General features: G+C 41.4%; 1 protein-coding gene and 1 long non-coding RNA gene across 7 annotated transcripts; one reads left to right on the top strand and one right to left on the bottom strand.

The window, feature by feature from the left end:
* Positions 1 to 133: 133 nt before the first annotated feature.
* On the bottom strand, positions 134 to 17,434 carry syt12 (synaptotagmin XII). The gene is made up of 7 exons (XM_053427658.1): positions 17,389 to 17,434; positions 14,151 to 14,344; positions 11,672 to 12,076; positions 5,712 to 5,927; positions 4,717 to 4,837; positions 4,083 to 4,216; positions 134 to 2,078 (listed from the first exon to the last, which is right to left on the bottom strand). Exons 1-7 carry the CDS (start codon positions 17,432 to 17,434, stop codon positions 1,905 to 1,907), a joined length of 1,290 nt encoding a protein of 429 aa, XP_053283633.1. The 3' UTR covers positions 134 to 1,904.
* Positions 3,654 to 8,811, top strand: LOC128444942 (uncharacterized). 6 transcript variants are annotated; one of them, XR_008339213.1, is made up of 5 exons: positions 3,654 to 4,238; positions 4,748 to 5,508; positions 5,730 to 6,648; positions 6,790 to 6,867; positions 6,993 to 8,811. It is a non-coding gene; the product is annotated as an uncharacterized LOC128444942 (long non-coding RNA). The 6 variants fall into 6 exon arrangements; XR_008339211.1 differs by lacking the exon at positions 4,748 to 5,508 and having other exon boundaries at positions 3,660 to 4,238; positions 5,730 to 5,907; positions 6,133 to 6,648; XR_008339212.1 differs by lacking the exon at positions 4,748 to 5,508 and having other exon boundaries at positions 3,664 to 4,238; positions 5,730 to 5,907; positions 6,133 to 6,227.
* Positions 17,435 to 18,543: the final 1,109 nt, after the last annotated feature.

The raw sequence follows: 18,543 nt of genomic DNA, 5'->3' as shown, positions 1-18,543 counted from the left end.
ATATTGTTATATGGTATATGGGACACATTTTAGTCTGCATTAATGATTCTTTGAGATGAATTATGTGGCAGAGTGAGACATCTTTCTTTTAGCCCCCTCTCAGAGCACAATAAAGATAAACAAGTGGCCAGTGTTACGGCTGAATTGCTTTTATTTCAAACAGCATTCACACAATACATTGAATTCTTGAGGCACATTCACATCAAGTGCTAAATAATTTCATGCATGGTCTGATGTAGGCTACAGCTCTGTTGGGTTGAATGCAAATGCAGATTGTAAAATGAAAATATTGCTTTATTATTTGGCACAATAGGAAATATTGTCTGTTCTATGACCACAGGTTTGTTGTTTTGTAACAGTGAGGAACGTGGTCGGAGCTCAACCAAAAAATGTGAAGTGGGTTCTGCTGGAAGAAAAAATTCAAACAATTCGTGAGGCTGACGATGCTTTTAGAGTTAGCAGATATTCCACATGATAATTCACATTCAGAGAGTTACAACAAAACAGCACTATTGCACAATGTTTTAGAGAATGTCTCAGACAGATCAAAATCCACCTTGATGTTCTGACTTTCACAAGACTTGTCACATTATTTTAATTTTAACCCCCAAAAAACTTTTAATCCACATTACCATTATAACTGAGAGCTGCACAGTGGCGGACTCACCTAGGAATCCCCCATGTTTGCAGGTGGTTTTACGACAAAAGCTATCAAGGTGTTACCTCTGACATTTAATAAATTAAAACCTGTTTAAAGGGGTTAGTATACTTTACATCACAAGTTAAATTCCCAGAGGTGTTTTAATCATAATACATTATTGATCAGCAACAATACTGGTGTTAAATACAGTGTTGTGTAAATTAAGTTCATTAATGTGTGATTGTATGAAAAAACATGATTTGCACCCAAAATTTAGGGGAGACAATGGCAATGATGAAGACTGTTGTACTATTTACACTGTTAAATATGCTTCTGCAACTAGTATTGCCATTAGTGTGGTTAAAAATAGAACAAACGTGAAGTGATATTTATATGTTGAGTACATCTGATTTGGCCACCCTGTAACAACTGCTACAAATTACAATAATTTCACCTGGATAAGAGTACCTGGATTTAGATTTTTTTTGTTTTCATTTTCTTAAAAGCACAATAAATACTGAACATACCAAAAACCTCTACTGTTTGTGGGTCTCACTGTTGACACAAACACAAACCACATCCAATAGAGCGGACTCGATCGAGTAGGCCCCAATCGATGACTTGGTTCGAAAAAGATAAATGAGAGTTTTCCTGAAAGAGAAGCAATCTCCCCCCCTCCCGTCCAGCCGTTCATTCTCTAGACAACTATAATAGGCTACAACCAGAGTAGGCACCATGCAGAGAGGAGGGTGGAGGGGGTAGGGCGTATGGCGTGGTCACGTTTTTCTGAATTAGAACTCCACACTGACGTTTCTGATGGAGATATTTAAGAATGAATGGGGGAGTCGGGCCAGTTCTCAAACCAAAGGGGGGAACTTGCTAATGTAGGGAGTGCAGGATTAGTTTGGGTTGACTTCTCCCTGCCAAACACCACCCTCTGCCATAGTGCATCTGATCCAGGATGAAGCCAAATAATAAAGACAGGATTCAATGTATAATTTATCCCTGTGCACCCAGAAACACCCAGTTCAGGGTCAAACACTTGCCTTATATGAATGTAAGGTGTTTACTCCAACTTCTTACATATCAGAAAAAAACACCACCAGAGAGACATAAGCCACAAAGAGTATTCTCCTGTGGGCCATAGAATAAACTCTTATCTCCAGACACAGATTCGAGTATGGCACCGCATGAGCGGGGGAGACTCTGCAGAAGCAAGTGTTTTAACTTGAAACAGGTCTGGTGTGTAGAAGGGCAGACAGGACTAGATCCTGCGCAGGGGGTGCCACATGGACACGGGTTTCCTCAGAGTGGCCAGCATCTGGTTCCAGTGGGTGATCCCCATCCCGCTGGCCTCGGGACCTATGATCACGTGACCCAGGTTCTCCCCCCGACCGTCGTCTGTGGCCTCGGCCACCGTCACCCTCAGCGACAGCTCCTGCAAACAGCATAACATGGTTACACAGCCTGCTAAGTAAGCATGACTCAGCATCTATTTTACAGCAGGGTATCAGTTTAATGGACATGAGCAATAACAGCATTTGCTGCTTTTACTGCTTTGGCATTTTGACCACATCACCTTCTTATTCACAATTAAATTGTATTACTGTTTGGCTCATTTAAAAAAAAAAGTGTGCTTTAAAAATTTTTTGTCAAGTCTTTAAGGGGCACATGTTAAGCTGCGGGAGTAATTTAATGAGTTTGTCGTTGTTATTTTTTATAATATTCTAGGAATGGTTTTGTCAGTCTTGAAGTCAGTCAGCTAGTGGATTGCTGTGACATTTGGTAAACACACATTCATTTACCCTGAGGAGACTGGGGCGGATCCAGTGGTGGGGCCAGGGGGGCATTATCAAATTAAATTTGATTGCCCCCCCAGGTTCCCCTGGACATATAATTATTTAGAAATTTAGAAAATTCCACCACTGGTCATTTGTCATAATTTCTGTGATCCCTTATCCCCTTAAATAGTTTGCATTATGACCAATAACCTGTAAAACAGTCCAGAGGACTTCATACTAACTCAATATGCTGAACATGGTGAAAATTATACCTCCATCAGCAGGTAAACACTGTGTGACACTGACATTAAGCTCAAAACTTTAACCAGGAAATCTTTTGAGAGGCCAAAAGAGACCAGTACACATAAACACACATAAATTTACAATATTTAGGTTTAGTCCAATAATAATCCAAGCACAGAGGTGTGAGTATTTATAATTATAGATCTTTCTATGCATTAAAGAAGTTATAATTGTCAGCAGCAAGTACACATCTGTTTTAATCACATCACAATTTATTCACATTTAATTTCATACTGGTTGGTTCATTTTCTAAACACCCAGAAGTGTAGATCACATATTATTTAAAGACTTTGTAAGGCACATGTTACACAGCAGGAAGTTTTTAATGACTCTTTTAGCCTCGCTGAGAGTGAAGCTGTTGGGATGACACTGTCAGTGTCATATCTGTTTACTGTTTATGTTATTTTTGTTGCTTTAGTAGTGTAACTACTGTAGCTAGAGACACTGCTGCTAATGCTGCTTTGTGAAACACCCTGCAAGGAGTTTTTAACGGGTTATGAAATGTTCTTATTTTAATATTTATGACCTACAACGGAAAATTAGACAATCAGGAAGAAAATTGCCTTGTTCCTATAAACTATTCTCAATATCTGTGATCAGGTCGGATTACCCGCGACGTCAGAGCAACGATTTACTGAATTCAGGCTGTAAATGCCCATGTTCAGGCTCTCGAGTCTGTTCCTTGCCAGTTCTCCTACAAACAAGTTGCATGAGATCAGAATGAGAATTAGGATACATTACCTCATCACTATGCATCCTGCAAACAGTTGTGTAATGGTGTGGTTTGATATTCCAGCCAACTTTAGGCCCTTATACATTGAATGACTTGGTGTCAGGTGGGATGTTCCACTCACCCACTATAAGATGATGGATGGGTTTCTAGTACCTGTGTTTAAAATTGAATGATTATGTTGAATCAGTTCTATTATTGTTAGAAGATGGTCTTTTCTGACGAGTGGGTTCATATTTTCTGTATCTTAATTTTATGTGAATATGTTGAGTATTTTGTTTTCGTAGGTGAGGGACTTTCTTATTGTCGAGCCAATTGTGTGTGCGCTCCCAAATGTGTTTTGTCCAGATAAGGTTACAACTGGGAGTGGTTTCTTTCCCATACTGCAGCCAAGTTTGGGAAAAACAAGTTAAGCGGAAACACTACTGCTTTTGTCCACAGAGGCGCCAAAACCGACCAAAATTTAAAGTTCCTTGTAGGAGCTTTAAGGGATAGGGGTTAGGGTTACGGTTATTTGATCACACATGTATCACATTTCATCTCTCTTATCTTTTACTTTGACATAAATTTGGTGTGGATATAAAAGTTTTCATCTTATTGTTGCCTCATCAAGAGTCTGAAGTGTCACCTGCAGGACGAGGGACGGCACAGAGAAGATCATGGCTTCGTTGAAGATGGGGTTTGTGTCGTCCCTTTTGGTGGACGTCTTCTTCTTGCTGATCTTCTTGCCGTCTTGCAGGAGATAAACTTTGACGAACGGGTCTGACAATGAGAATGAGTGAAGGTAAGATTACATCCGCGTGTCAGGCCTCTAAAACCCAACATACACACACACACGTTAATAGACAACACCCCCTCACATAGTTCTTAGTGCAACAGACTATGATGGGCTCAATTAGAAGCACAGTCCTGTACATGCTGTTAGTCAGTGGATGATAACGACATTGTTTCAGTAAGTGACCTTTATCAGTGCAATGTTAAAGCACTTATGGACGTTTAATGTGATGAACAAGTCAATTGAATCACATCTGCCTCTCTGAATATTAAGAGAATCTTCTCCTCTTATTAACAGTCATTAACAGTCTGTGATTCAATACGTGTTTTGTTCAGTGGTGAGATGAGTCACTTTGAAACGACAGATTTGAAGGCAGAGAGACAGACAGACGTGTACAGTGCATAGGTCAAAGACTGAGGAAGATAAGATAGACAAATACACTACAGACACACACATACACTACAGCCAACAGATGAAGGTCCCTGACCTGCCGTGTTCTTGCTGTTGGTCCACACTAGGCTCTTGCACTTGGCCACAACCACAGTGAGGCGCTCTGCTGTGGGCAAATAGCTGAGAGACAAGAGGATCTCGCCAACTGCATCTACAGCCTGTGGAGTCAAAGCAGAACATGGCAACACATGTCATATAACACAGGATGAGAGACATGTGTTGGCAGGGGCCTGACCAATCGGAGTTCAGTGCTTTTTGGTGGAATACTGCTAACATATCTTCAGATGAACTATTTAAACTAAACATCATAATTTAAAATGTAACATGAGGCCGACATATGTAATATTTAAAACCTTTTAAACATGTTTGATTCCATTTTAATATCAAATTGATAATCAATCACTGTTAGAGAAAATACGGATATTAAAATAATAATTGCTACATTTAAGGACCTTTTATTGTTTTACTGTGCATTAGTTAATGTAAATCAACAAAGTTACAGCCTTTTAAATATGCTCCATCCATTCAGTTGATTAGAATTAATAATGGTAAAAGCCAATAACTATTCCAGAGGCAAACTCTAGTCCCTGTACTGGTCAATATTATTGATATCTAAATTTGAGGTTTAGTTAATTTGTTAAACTTGCTAAACTTACATATATATTTTTTTAAATAACTCAGTATTGTCACCATGGTAACCTCAAATCGTATATACCTGCCGCACTGAATCTGAGTCAAGCCAAACGAAAACATGTGTTTCAATGAAATAATCTTTACGATATAAATGACGTCATCACCAATCACATCAGTTCTGCATTATATTGTGCAGGTAAGTCTTGTTGCTATTTATTCTATATGACATGTAGTGTGGCTGAATGTCCAGCAGGGGGTCTCAGACACCACTTTGCGCTCCAACACATTGCAATGTAGACCTCATATCATATGGAAACTGTGCTTTAAAACCCATACTTCTGTCTTTCCTTGTGTCCTATCAACTTGCACATTATGAAACATGTCAGTATTGAAATTCACCTTATTGACATCTTGAAGGTAGAGCCACGCGTTGAAGGGTCTGATGGTCAGGTCCAAATCTGACAGCTTGAGATCTGCCACTCCTGCGCTTGTGTTCCTCTCTTCAGCGTCGATGCCGAACGCGGAGAATAGCAGGCTGTACTCCTCCAAATTGGACGATTCCATGGGGATGGAGAAGCGCTCTACAAAAATCACGGTGAATGCATTGGTCTGGACCTGTGGGAGGCAGAGGGTTGAAGGTGATATGTTGGTAAACGCAGAGGAACCAAAACCACAAGCACAAAATGTCGTGCTTTCGAGATGAATCAAACAAGTTTCAAAGAAAAGATGTGGTGTAGGCTGTAACATATGTTCCTCTCCTCATCCTCTCCTTGACTCACTCAGAACCACAGAAGGACAATACACTTTCTATTTATGACAGGATAACTCACTCAACTGTGGAGAAACCTCTGGTTCAAGCAGGCTGAATGAATCCATCACCAAGGTCTCACATACAGACGACCCCAAACAAAGCAGGTCTGCAGGAAGTTTTTAAAGACAACTTAAAAAAAAGAAATAGTCATTTGGAAGAAGAGGATGCTTGGATATCTATGTTGTAGCCCAGACTCAGGGTAGTAGTAGACAGTTTAATACATGTAACAGAATAAAAAGAGGAGGAGAAGACGCTGCCATGAAACCAAATGTACGATTAAATGTGTACTGTATCATCTTTAACTACATTTGTTGAAGGATCAATTTACCAAAACAACAACAAAGTATGCTATCTCACCTAACTCCATGTGGCTCGAGGTGTTAAAACATCAGTTTTAACACCGTTTTTTTTAATTCCAAACAGTGAAGGTGAACTTTCTTATTTTTTGGTTCTGACCTACTCTCTCCTGAAGAAATAGTTCCTACAACACTCTTGGCAGTGTGTGCTATGGTCGGTCATTGTCAGGTATCTCAGAGGAAATCCGTAGAGTGTTCCAACAAATATTAAAGTTTCATCTATTCAATAGTACATATAGTCCATATCGGCTCACTGTTCATGCTGTGCACATCTCACCATAATGCATTTAGCTACTGTTTGCACTTTCAGGCTTAATGCCAAACTGTCTTCGTAGCTTCTTCTGTGAAATGACAGCAAAGCGTTGACCGGGAATCACTGACTAAATGGGTAAGACATATTTCAAATGTATACTCTTTATGTTTGCATGTAGGATTTCCAAAACTATTCCTTCACCCTGCTGCTATATACTCAGTTGTGAGTCTTAAGTAACATCTTGTGTGGTTTTTTTTCAGCAACCCACATCAAAACCAAGCAGAATCACGTCACAAGTCACTGTTGCTGTTTTTACTATGAAAAAACCCAGTCTGACGGCAGTTTGACCAGCAGAGCACACCATGACTCCCACAGATACCAGTGAGAGACTCAGTCATTCAGCCACAGTGACCAACACCAGCTTAGTGTCTGGTGCTGAGTTCAACTTCAGATGCTGAAGCCCACGTGGAAACAGGGTGGTTTTCAAAGCGGTGGGAAGTTACCAGGCAACTAGTACATGCGTAGAGGGGAGTGGGTTTAATAATAGCATTTTTTTTTCTCACACCAGTGTTTATTCTTGAAATGTGAAATACGAGGAGGAATCTCTCTGATAATTTACACAAGAGCAAAAGCTGCTGCGATGTAAAGTCACCAGAAGATGTTATGAATAGGAAAATAATATCTGCCTGAATCGAATGAGTCGTGAATTCAGAGTACAGCATCCACAAATCAGCCTGTGTGAGGCCGACCTTGGTCTACACCTCACATAAAACATGGGAATATCATCATAATCATACATCCAACACCTACAGCATCCAGTATACGGCCCTGCTGCTGCTGCTGTGCAAAGACAGAATGTACATGAGGATATAAAGCATCCAAAGAGGTATCTCTCTCTCCTTCCATAACATGAGACTGTCTGTCTTCAGTATTCTCCTTATCGCCTTTGGGATAACAATGGTGATGTGTGTGGGGAAAATCAAGCAATGAAAATAGAGAGGAAGAGAGAGAGGAAGAGAGGATGGCACGTGTGTGAAGATGGGACCGTGATTTCAACAGGAGACAGCGATAGAGAGAATGAAGACTGGCATGAGCATTATTACAGGCAAAACAAAATCAAGAAGCAGTGACAGCAAATAAATGAGATGGAAGAAAAGGGGATGAGGGTGAAAATAAGAAAGGAAAGGTGAGTGAAAGGAAAAAAACAAGGAGCTGGGGATGAAAGTGAGTGAGAGACAGAGAGCAAAAGAAAACAAAGGCAGAAAAAATCTGGCTTGACCAGCAGGGCGAGTGGAGCTGATGTAAGCATTTCCTTTGGTCGTCAACATTAAAGAGAGAGCCAGTGAATCTGATGCATGAGAGGCTGCTTCCCTTTCTTATTACACCCAGTGTTAACATCAACATGCTCAGGTGATCGGAGCCCCGATGAGTGTGTGTGTGTGTGTGTCCCTGTCAGCCTGCACAAGCTTTACAAAGCGACAGGCACACACACGAGGAGCCGTCCACTCACAGCACAGCCAGGCAGGAATCAGAAAAAGCTCTGGCAGCGTGGAGCCCAGAGCAGAAGGCCAGTGGCGGGTGGAGCAGATGGAGGAGTGACGCTCTGTTCTTTTCCTCAGAGTCACTCCACCATACAGAAAAGCACTTCAGTAGAAAATGTAACAATTAAGATAATATCTTTCATATATTTTAAAACTTTTAAAGATATGCATGACTAAAAAAGGAAAAACATGAAAAAAATGAATGTAAATTTTCAATTTAAATAATTTTTTTATTGTTAAAGTTATGAGATTTAGTTTTAAAGTTTTGAGTTGATTGGTAAATCATTACGTAATAATTAGAATAATTAGAATATGGATAAATACAAATTAATATATTAGCTTAAAAAATATGCTCTTTAATACCAAATTAAAAGAACAAATGTAAATAAAATAAAATATAATTAAAATATTATTCTTAACTTGTTTGTTTAAAAAATATAGATTCAGACAAAGACTAAGAAATATGAACTGAGTATTTGTATTTTGATTATGTTCATCTTTTATCTTATTTTATCTGTTTTCTGGTAAAAACATATGTTTGCACACATTCATAAATCCTAAATTTCAAAATATGTACATGTTAATATGTATATACTGATATATATATATATATATATATATATATATATATATATATACTCACATATTTTCAGGGATAAATATTATATAATACACAGTTTGAATGTAACCAGACAGAAATATCTGTTTTTCACAAATTCAGAAAATAAGATCCCAGAAACATCAATGCACTTCATCACGGTATGTGGTTCATTGACTTGAAGAACTGTCCACGGAGCCTATTTATACATCCAGAGGTATTAACAGGATATTATGGAGGAAAAATCCAGAACCGTCTCATAGTGAATATATCAGCCAACACTATTATCTAATCTAAACTCATTGTGACCTGCATCATTGGTCATTTTAAACTGTGAACAAAACACAGCCGATCATTATAACCTAAACTGCAGAAAAACAGAATACATGTTCCATCTCAAACCACAGAGAGTTAATCACATGCACTCCTGATGAAGGTAAAATCTTCAACAAAATTTACCTCGCTTTGTACATTCAGCCCCCAGGGGGCCTCACTGCCCTTCCACATGAAACAGGCTCTGTGTCAGACAGGAGAGGATCGGGCTCATCCAGGATCAAGTCTCTCAACCCGCGGGACGTATCGCTGTCGAAACTTCACCCAGGGCTAAAATCTTAACCACAGTTCAATCGAGCCGAAGCTTCTCCATGAGCGACAATGTTTCAGACACAACTGTCTTCAGTCCTTTTGTCGAAGTTCAATCACTACTGCTTCACTGCATATCACCTGTCTGAGAAGCTGTTCCTGTCGTTTCCACCTTCTCTATAGAAAGTCTGCTAGTCTGTGGGTGATGTGTTGGAAGTCCCTCATATGAAGATTCACTGTATAAATTGGATTGCCTTTATTTCACATTAACATAAATCCATCTATCTATAAAGATGCCCTCACGCTTAGAAAAACACATACGGTTCTGAAATAATCAACTCAGTGATTTATGAGATGATCAATTTTGACAATAAGATAAACTGTTGGAGGTGTTTATCCATATAACAGATTGTCAAAAATGAGTGTTTTGTGAGTGAGTGAGTGGCTACTACCACTTTTTTGGCTCCAGGTTTGACAAATGCCAGCCCGACACTTAAATATTTAAATTTCACTATATGCTCTTCTGTCTGCCACCATGCAAGAAAGATAATGGGACAATAATGGCCATTGTGCAACCAAAAGAGAAGCATTCCACAGTTTATAGAAATGGCACAGGGTGGAACAAATATGGCGACACCTGCGAGCTAGTTCTGGCAGACAACTCGAGCTGCGCTGCGCCAATCATGTTACATACATCATGTGACATACATCATGGGACATACCTCAATCTCCACAACCATCTATAATACACACCCACCTTATCAGGTGGTCTATTTAACCAGAGAGACATTTCCCATCAACCCCTCTTGCTCGCACTGCTTCTGCAGTATTGTTACCTGTTGCTTCAAACCCTCCACCACCCCAGCATCCACCTGTAGGCTCCAACGGGGGGTTACAAGTATTTGCTCATCACTCCCATCATTCCTGTGTAATCATATGGCGGAGTGGTTAAGTTGGAGCCTAGACGCCAAACACTAAATCTGTTGAAATAAATATATTACATGATCGAACGTGAGTTGTCTGACTGAACTACAGTAACTGTGGAAACTGACAAAGGAGAGAAAGAGAGTTTTAGAAACCAAGGTAAAACCAAAGGGAACTTGGCATTCACTAAAGCTCAATCTCATGCACATCCCTGACGTCAGGCACATGGAGAGGCACGCAGACTGATGGGGACGGCAAGATCTCAAAAAAATGAAACCTGCCCTCTTATTAACACAACCAGGCGCTTTACTTTGCTTTTACCATAGCAAGGAGTTATTTAAGGCTGTAGCCATGTTGCTAGTGCTTAACAGCCAAACTCAAATATCTGGCCCTGCTGCTAACATCTGTCCCATGTGATCTGAACAGGTCCTATGATCTGTATTATTTGTGAAAATCACTTTAAACTGTTTTGATCAAGTGGATATAACAGGAATAACAGCAACGGCAGCACCAACTTCAATACAACTCTTATCATCACTTTAATACAATCATCAAAATATGATACGTTGCAGCCCTAAGACACAAAACAGTGTCAGTCCAGCTGTGAGGAACTTCCCTTTAAAGATACCGTCTGGATATTTATGTTATTCAAACATAAGTTATTTTTACATTCAGTGTTTCATCTCACAATACATTATGTGAATCCTTGAGGTCTAACAAATGAGCTGAATTGATTTTCCACATAAAACACAAAGCTGATTATTTAAACACCAGCAGCATTCGTATTCTCATATCTCTCTAAATCCTGCTGGTGAATACTCCATGTGTGTTACCACCATCTGCACATCACTCTTACACTTTAAAACCATTGGAGGAAATCTGTGTTGCATCTTTGTTGTATCACCCACATGCACGTGCATGTCACTGTACACATGCTTGAGACCAAGTAACACTGATCTATAGAGTAGCCAAACTCTCCATCGGGTACCTTACCTTATTAATTACCTATAATCCATAACTAAATTATAACCCATATTGCTTTATCATTAATGGATGGACAGTTATATCCACCAGGAAACACAGAAAAATGTTTCTAACGTGTCGTAATCAGATGAATCAATGTCGTTGAAAGTCATTTTTTGATTGTAACTATTTCTAATGTCATTCTTTGATGCTAAATATCAAGTAGCTCCACATGCTGAAAATAAACAATTGTATATATTACTTATTTTTTTCTGATAATTTTGAAGACATCAAATATAAATCAAAAAGACAAAAACAAACAACTCCTCACCCGTGTGACTCCCACATGTAGGTCCTCTGGCCCGAGGGTGACTCTGATGAAGCAGCCTGGGAAGTCTCCCTCCTCTTTCTCCAGCAGGTCCTTCCCCTGGTGCAGGGTGATGTGAAGCATCCCCATCCCCTGGCCCGGCTGCCTGGGCGGTTCGAACTCCAGCGTCACCTCCAACTGGCCCACCGTATAGTCGTGGCCGAAGTTGTTGGCGATGGAGGAGATGGAGCTGAGCGAGTCGGTGGAGATGGAGCGGTTGAGTTGGGCGATGCCGGTCGGGTCCAGCTCCCTGTTCATCAGCTCCAGGTGGCCCAGGTCCCTGAAGCAATCCGTGGTTTCGCCGAGGGCCAGGCTGGGTTTTCGGCTGGAGGTGGTGGAGGTCCTCCGGTGGTTGTTGGCCACCACTCTCTAGACCAAAAAACATATTAAAGTTAGGGGGCTGTGGAAATCAAAAACTTCCTGTTACCTTCTCTGCTTGTCTGCAACTGGATCATATTTCAGTGAAAAGTTAAGCTGCATGGTTGAATGGTTTTGTTTTTGTTGTTGTTATTTTTGCAGTTCAGACCATTTCCTAACAAGACACTAGTGAGTTCTGTTCCTTAGGTCCAAAAACTATTTACCAAAAGACAAACATTTTAGCATGTGTTTAAAACGTAGGGCTTAGTAGACAAACAACTTAGATCTTCAAACTTCAATTTGACTTATATGCTGGTTTTATAAGTAAGTTCAGTAAGTTCAATGTTGTCTGTTCTGCAATAGAAGCTCACCAAGGCCATTGGTCGCAACTAAAACGGAATGAAACGTCATGATTGATATCTGAGATTGGTCAATAATTATTCTTAATAGCTTTAGCTCAATGTATCAAATTGCCCTTTTGTTGTAGTAACGTCGCTGTTTCCAGGTCTCTAAAACTACTTTATTTTGCACTTGTTAGCATAACCTATGCTAACAAGTGCAAATAGACTAAATACTATTTAAAAAATAAAACAAACTAAAACTGGAAACTCCATTTGGTCTTGTGTTCAAATCCTGTATTTATCAAGCACCTTGTAGTAGAAAACCGTTTGTACTGGTAAAACTGGCTCCATCTGTTTTAAAGAGCTTAACTTAATATACTGTTCCTAAAATATTTCCCTCTTGTGGATTATCTGAATGACATCTATTGACTCTCTTAAGCGTTGCAATAAGTTTTGAGTTATTTAATAAATTGATAAAATTCTTTAAGTTGTCGTCCATTGTTTAGTTGTTGATTTGGCCAGTTAATTTTCTTCATTGTTCTTAGATGCAACACCTGCGACTAGGGGGGTCGGAGAAGCGGCTGCAGCAGTGGCAACAGCATCTGCGGAAGCAGCAGGGACAACAGCAGTGGCAGCAGTTGTGGCCGTCGCGGTAGTTGCAGCAATCGTGGCAGCTTCGGCATCAGCATCAGCGAGAGCATCAGCAGGTGTGCTGCTTCCGCAGTTTGGAGAGGTCACAAAACCTCAACACCAGCCAGGAGGAGATCCTAGAGCTCAACAAGCTGATGAAGGGGTTAAGGGTTAACCCTAACCCTAACCCTAACCCTAGCCTCTTCCTCACACACTAAGGGTCTGTTTGGAATGGATGGTTGAGACGCTGCATACTGTTAAGTGTCATCCCTAAACATCTGTTTTATTATTTTCTACTTTCTGTGCTCATCTGAACTGTATTTTGATACCGTCGAAGTATCCTAATAAATCATTTTCCTAATAAATATCCAGTTATATTGGTGGTTTTCATCTGAAAAATTATAATCTATATCTAATCTATATATATTACTGAGTTTAGGCTGAGTTAAGTCTGAACAACCCTTGACCTACATGCTCCAGGTAAGTTGAGGTCTGTATGGTTTAAATCAAGTCAATCGGGCCTCACGTCTGTCAGTGCCTGTCAGTGCTCGGGCCCTGATAGTAATCCTTACAATTTCAATAGGGCCTCACTGTCTGTCAGTGCCTGTCAGTACTCGGGCCCTGATAAATCTCAATCATAAAGTAGATTCGATTTATGCTATTGAGGGCCAAGACTCTGAAGGTGGTGCTGAAGTGAATTTGAACCTTCAGGCACAGGAAGCTTTCAAAAACCAGCTGCTGCAGCTCAGAAAGAAGACCTTGGAGACATGTTTGCTCATCACAGCTCCAGGTGAAGAAACCCCTAACATCTACTTCACAAAACCTCTCAGCTCCCTGCTTTCAGACATACACAGCATCTTTTGTGCACAACACTGACAACATACAGACCCAGTTGGCTTGTGTACATACACTCATGGTGTGTAATTTCATGGGATTGGTCATTAGTCTTTCTAATATATTGCATATTCTCCTACTTTCTTTCACATCTTTTTACCTTTCTTTGACATGTTGTGTTGTTGTTGTTGTTGTTGTTGTTGTTGTTGTTGTCCTCGTCCATACAGCTATATGTGTATTTCTATGTAAGTACATATTATAAAAGGTACAAGTACCCGTACCTTTTGTCTGACTTCTGAGAAGGAAGTTCCATATTTCTCTTGCAGGTACCGATAGTCAAAGTTGGGGAAGGGCGACGGCTTGGGGAAGGTGCCAGACTTCCACAGCTTCCAGAGGTTGAGCCCAGCCACACCAAGCAGCACGAGGAAGCCCACCAGGTAGATGCCCACCTCCCAGCCGGGCGGGTTACGCACCACTGAAACAGACAGAACGAGCTGGAATCTCTCCTAATGCATTTCCATTTCCTCAGCGGCATGCAGCTTAAAGCTAGGCGTCATAACCGTGTCTGTATTTATGGGCAGAGTTTGATCACTGTGCACAGCAAAGATTGTTTAGAAAAGGCTTTTTATGTCAAGAGCAGCAGGAGTCTTAACAAGCTCACAGTCACTGGGCTCAGCCACTTGTGTCAAGACTCCTCATTAAGCAGTGAGTTATGGCTGTAGGTGGTCGTCCGGTTTAAACGTGTTGTGTCAATCAGATAATGGTTTGGGAAGAAACCTGAGAGACAAATTGGAACGCTGCTCTGAATTCAATGTCGGAGTTTCTCACATTACTTTGAATGTGAGAAGACTGAGCCGTCTTCCTCCAGATGAATTGCATCTGTGGGAGGACTCTGACAGCTTTATCTCCACTTTCAAACACCAGAGATAGGTCAATTATGGGGCAAGTCCAAATGTTCCAAATTCAACAGCTGCAACAGCTTGAAGCTACACGGAGGCAGCTAGCTCCCCCCAGCTTCCACACACAGTCAGCACGGACACCCGATACTAGCTACTACCAAGTGTTTGCTTCTAACCTGACGGTGTTTGAGAAACAGTGTCATGAGAGCCGTGGGATTAAAGTCAGCGGGTTTTTGCGCTGTTCCCACCGCAGTTAGCATGGTGGCTAGCCCGCTATCCCCGTTATCAAAGTTCGTTATAACCGTATGTGACCGTACACACATGCTGTAAGTGCTCTAACCAGCCACCGTCAGCCGGACAACGCCGCTGGCTTAACACATTTTTCTAACTACACGTCGAAATGGCGGACAGCCCACGGATAGCACTTGGCTGTGATTGGTCCACTAAAAACATAATTTCCGCCCGGCGTCATTTCCGGTCCTCTAACTTCCTGTTTCATTCCCTAAATCACAATAAACCTAAATCACAACTAAGACTCTACGATTAATGTGACAAGTGTGTTAAGCCAGCGGCGTTGTCCGGCTGACGGTGGCTGGTTAGAGCACTTACAGCATGTGTTTACGGTCACATACGGTTATAACGAACTTTCATAACGGGGGTAGCGGGCTAGCCACCATGCTAACTGCGGTGGGAACAGCGCAAAAACCCGCTGACTTTAATCCCACGGCTCTCATGACACTGTTTCTCAAACACCGTCAGGTTAGAAGCAAACACTTGGTAGTAGCTAGTATCGGGTGTCCCTGCTGACTGTGTGTGGAAGCTGGAGGGGAAGCTAGCTGCCTCCGTGTAGCTTCAAGCTGTTGCAGCTGTTGAATTAGCAACGCAGTTTGGAAACAAGACCGGGGAACCGCTGCGCTAAGACACGATAACAAAAGCATTTTGACCCGCTGGGTGTCACTTTATTCAGCAAAAACTGTCGCGTCATCAACAGCCCTTTTCTGTTGTCATCGTTCACTGTGTGTGAGGAGCCGGGGGGACGTAAATAAACCAGCGTGGACTTCTTCTATATACCTCATGAGGTAGGCTTGTCTAAGCTCGACTTCCGTTTCGCCATCTACTGTTCTGGCGGTGAATTGTTTTCACAACAATAAGGCTCGTAGAACTATAAATCAAAAAGGGTCCGTCCGATCCGTCTGTCCGTCATTCCGAAACGGACTCGGAGAAGCATACTGAGGCCTTTAGAAAAATTAAGGCCAATGTATGCTTCTCCGTTTTGACGGACACGGACAGATAGGACCGCCCTCTCCAACGTGGAACGCCCTCTCCGTGCCTCTCCGAGGCTCCTCTGAGAGCTTTTCGTGCAGCTCTCATTTTTCTAACTACACGTCGAAATGACGGACAGCCCACTGATAGCACTTGGCTGTGATTGGTCCGCTAACGCCAGCATTTCGGAATGGAAACTTCCTGTTCCATTCCCTACATCACAATAAACCAAAATCACAACTACGACTCTATGATTAATGTGACAAGTGTGTTAAGCCAGCGGCGTTGTCCGGCTGACGGTGGCTGGTTAGAGCACTTACAGCATGTGTGTACGGTCACATACGGTTATAACGAACTTTGATAACGGGGCTAGCGGGCTAGCCACCATGCTAACTGCGGTGGGAACAGCGCAAAAACCCGCTGACTTAATCCCATGGCTGTCATGACACTGTTTCTCAAACACCGTCAGGTTAGAAGCAAACACTTGGTAGTAGTTAGTATCGGGTGTCCCTGCTGACTGTGTGTGGAAGCTGGAGGGGAAGCTAGCTGCCTCCGTGTAGCTTCAAGCTGTTGCAGCTGTTGAATTAGCAACGCAGTTTGGAAACAAGACCGGGGAACCGCTGCGTTAAGACACGATAACATAAGCATTTTGACCCGCTGGGTGTCACTTTATTTCAGCAAAACTGTCGCGTCATCAACAGCCCTTTTCTGTTGTCATCGTTCACTGTGTGTGAGGAGCCGGGGATCAGCGTCTACTAATTCTATGTCTATTGGCTGGCGGGCTAAAAACCTCCAGGCTGCCTGCGCGCGTTTGAATGACGTCGTGTAATGGCACTCACGTGATTGGCTGTACAGGAGTGAGACATCTGATTGGCTACAGACGATCCCCTCTTAGAAAAAACGCATTTGTGAAACAGAGTCACGTCAGGGGAGTCTCAAAAGTCTCACACACAAATGCAGCGAGGTTTACAAATTAAAAGCACTTTGTAAATGCAGGTCCAACAGTTTGTATATGAATGTAACAAGCTCCAAATATGTATTTGATGAAGATTGCAAATACTTTTACATGCATATATTTGTGAATTTTTTTTCTATTTGTGTGTGCATCGGAAATATGTTTATGAATCTTATATTTTACATGTGAATTTTTTTTACTTATATATGGAATGAAACATATTTGTGTGTGCATTGAAAATGTATTTGTGGATCTTTTTTGCGCATGTATTCATTTCTGTGTGCATTTAATCCTATTGAGACTGTTCTGGCTCCATAGACAAGCATTCATCGACACAGGGATTCATGCAGAGATCAGGGCTGTGCTGGAAACTGTGTCTGACGTGCAGCGCTGTCCACTCACCACTCTGATGGTAGCCTGATATATCGCCACTTTGAGCTGAGGACATGGTGCTGCGGCCAGCCTGCAAAAAAACATCCAGACCATAAACAAGTGGCTTTAATGTCAAAGGCTGTAACAGAGCAAAATCTGACAAGGGCCACCAGGGAAAAAATTATAGACTTCACTCAAAATGGCAATTTGTGTAATCGTGCAGAATAAAGTTTGAGCACATTTTCCTCAAAAAAATATTGTAAAATACAACTGAAGGAGCTTTTTATTAAAGGCTTGAAAAATGATCTTGTAACATCCAGATCTGAATCGTTCTCCTTCAACATGAATCAGAATAACCCTGTAGTTTAACCTGCTTTGAGCCGCAGGGCCAGAATGCACCATGGGACACTAGCAACTCCTTTCATCCATTGCAAGGTTCAAGATGAAATACATGAACAAGATACAAGCACAATGACATGCATGCATAACAAGGAAGGTCAGGGCTCATGATGTATTTAAACATTTCTACACAGGGGCCAACAGAGAGCAAACATTCAGATTTTAATTTCAACCAACGATTTATCAAGAACCACTATTTAAAGTAATAATCCAGTTTTAGCTGACGGTGGGAGGACAATGTGAAACGCAGACTCCAGGGTTGAAGTCAGACCACGTTCTCCAGACTTTCCTCTTGACACAAACCCTGATGCACTACAGCAGTGTTAATATGGTCTCACCGTCACTTATTAGAGTGAACACCCGGTATTTGTTAAACCATAAGAAGTTGATGTCAGGAAGATTATAGAAGCTCATATAACAAAACAATATGTTGTGTTTCAGTCATGAACCAACAATGGGGGAAATCTTGCAGTTTTGAAGGAGTTATGTTTTTTCTACAGACGGATTACACCTTCAGCAGAAGTTCTCACAATACCAGATGCATCAGGGAGACCAGACGGACAGAAGGTTAACAGGTAAACAGTCGTATTGCCATCACCAAATCTGACAAATATCTAAACGTTGGCTCGTCCATTGTTGTGTCCCCTCTCGATGTCTAAAAAGAAGTCAGTGTTCTCTTGCTGAGACATTATGTACTTTCCTCCAGTTGTTATCTTTCTAGCATCCTCACTCAAATACAAAAAATGGGGACTCTGTATTATAACTCAAATCCTCCTGGGTTAGAGA

Source organism: Pleuronectes platessa, chromosome 7 (assembly GCF_947347685.1).
Source record: "Pleuronectes platessa chromosome 7, fPlePla1.1, whole genome shotgun sequence".
NCBI lineage: Eukaryota > Metazoa > Chordata > Actinopteri > Pleuronectiformes > Pleuronectidae > Pleuronectes > Pleuronectes platessa.
The sequence above is the reverse complement of the archived record's forward strand: the minus strand, read 5'-3'. Positions and strand labels throughout refer to the sequence as shown.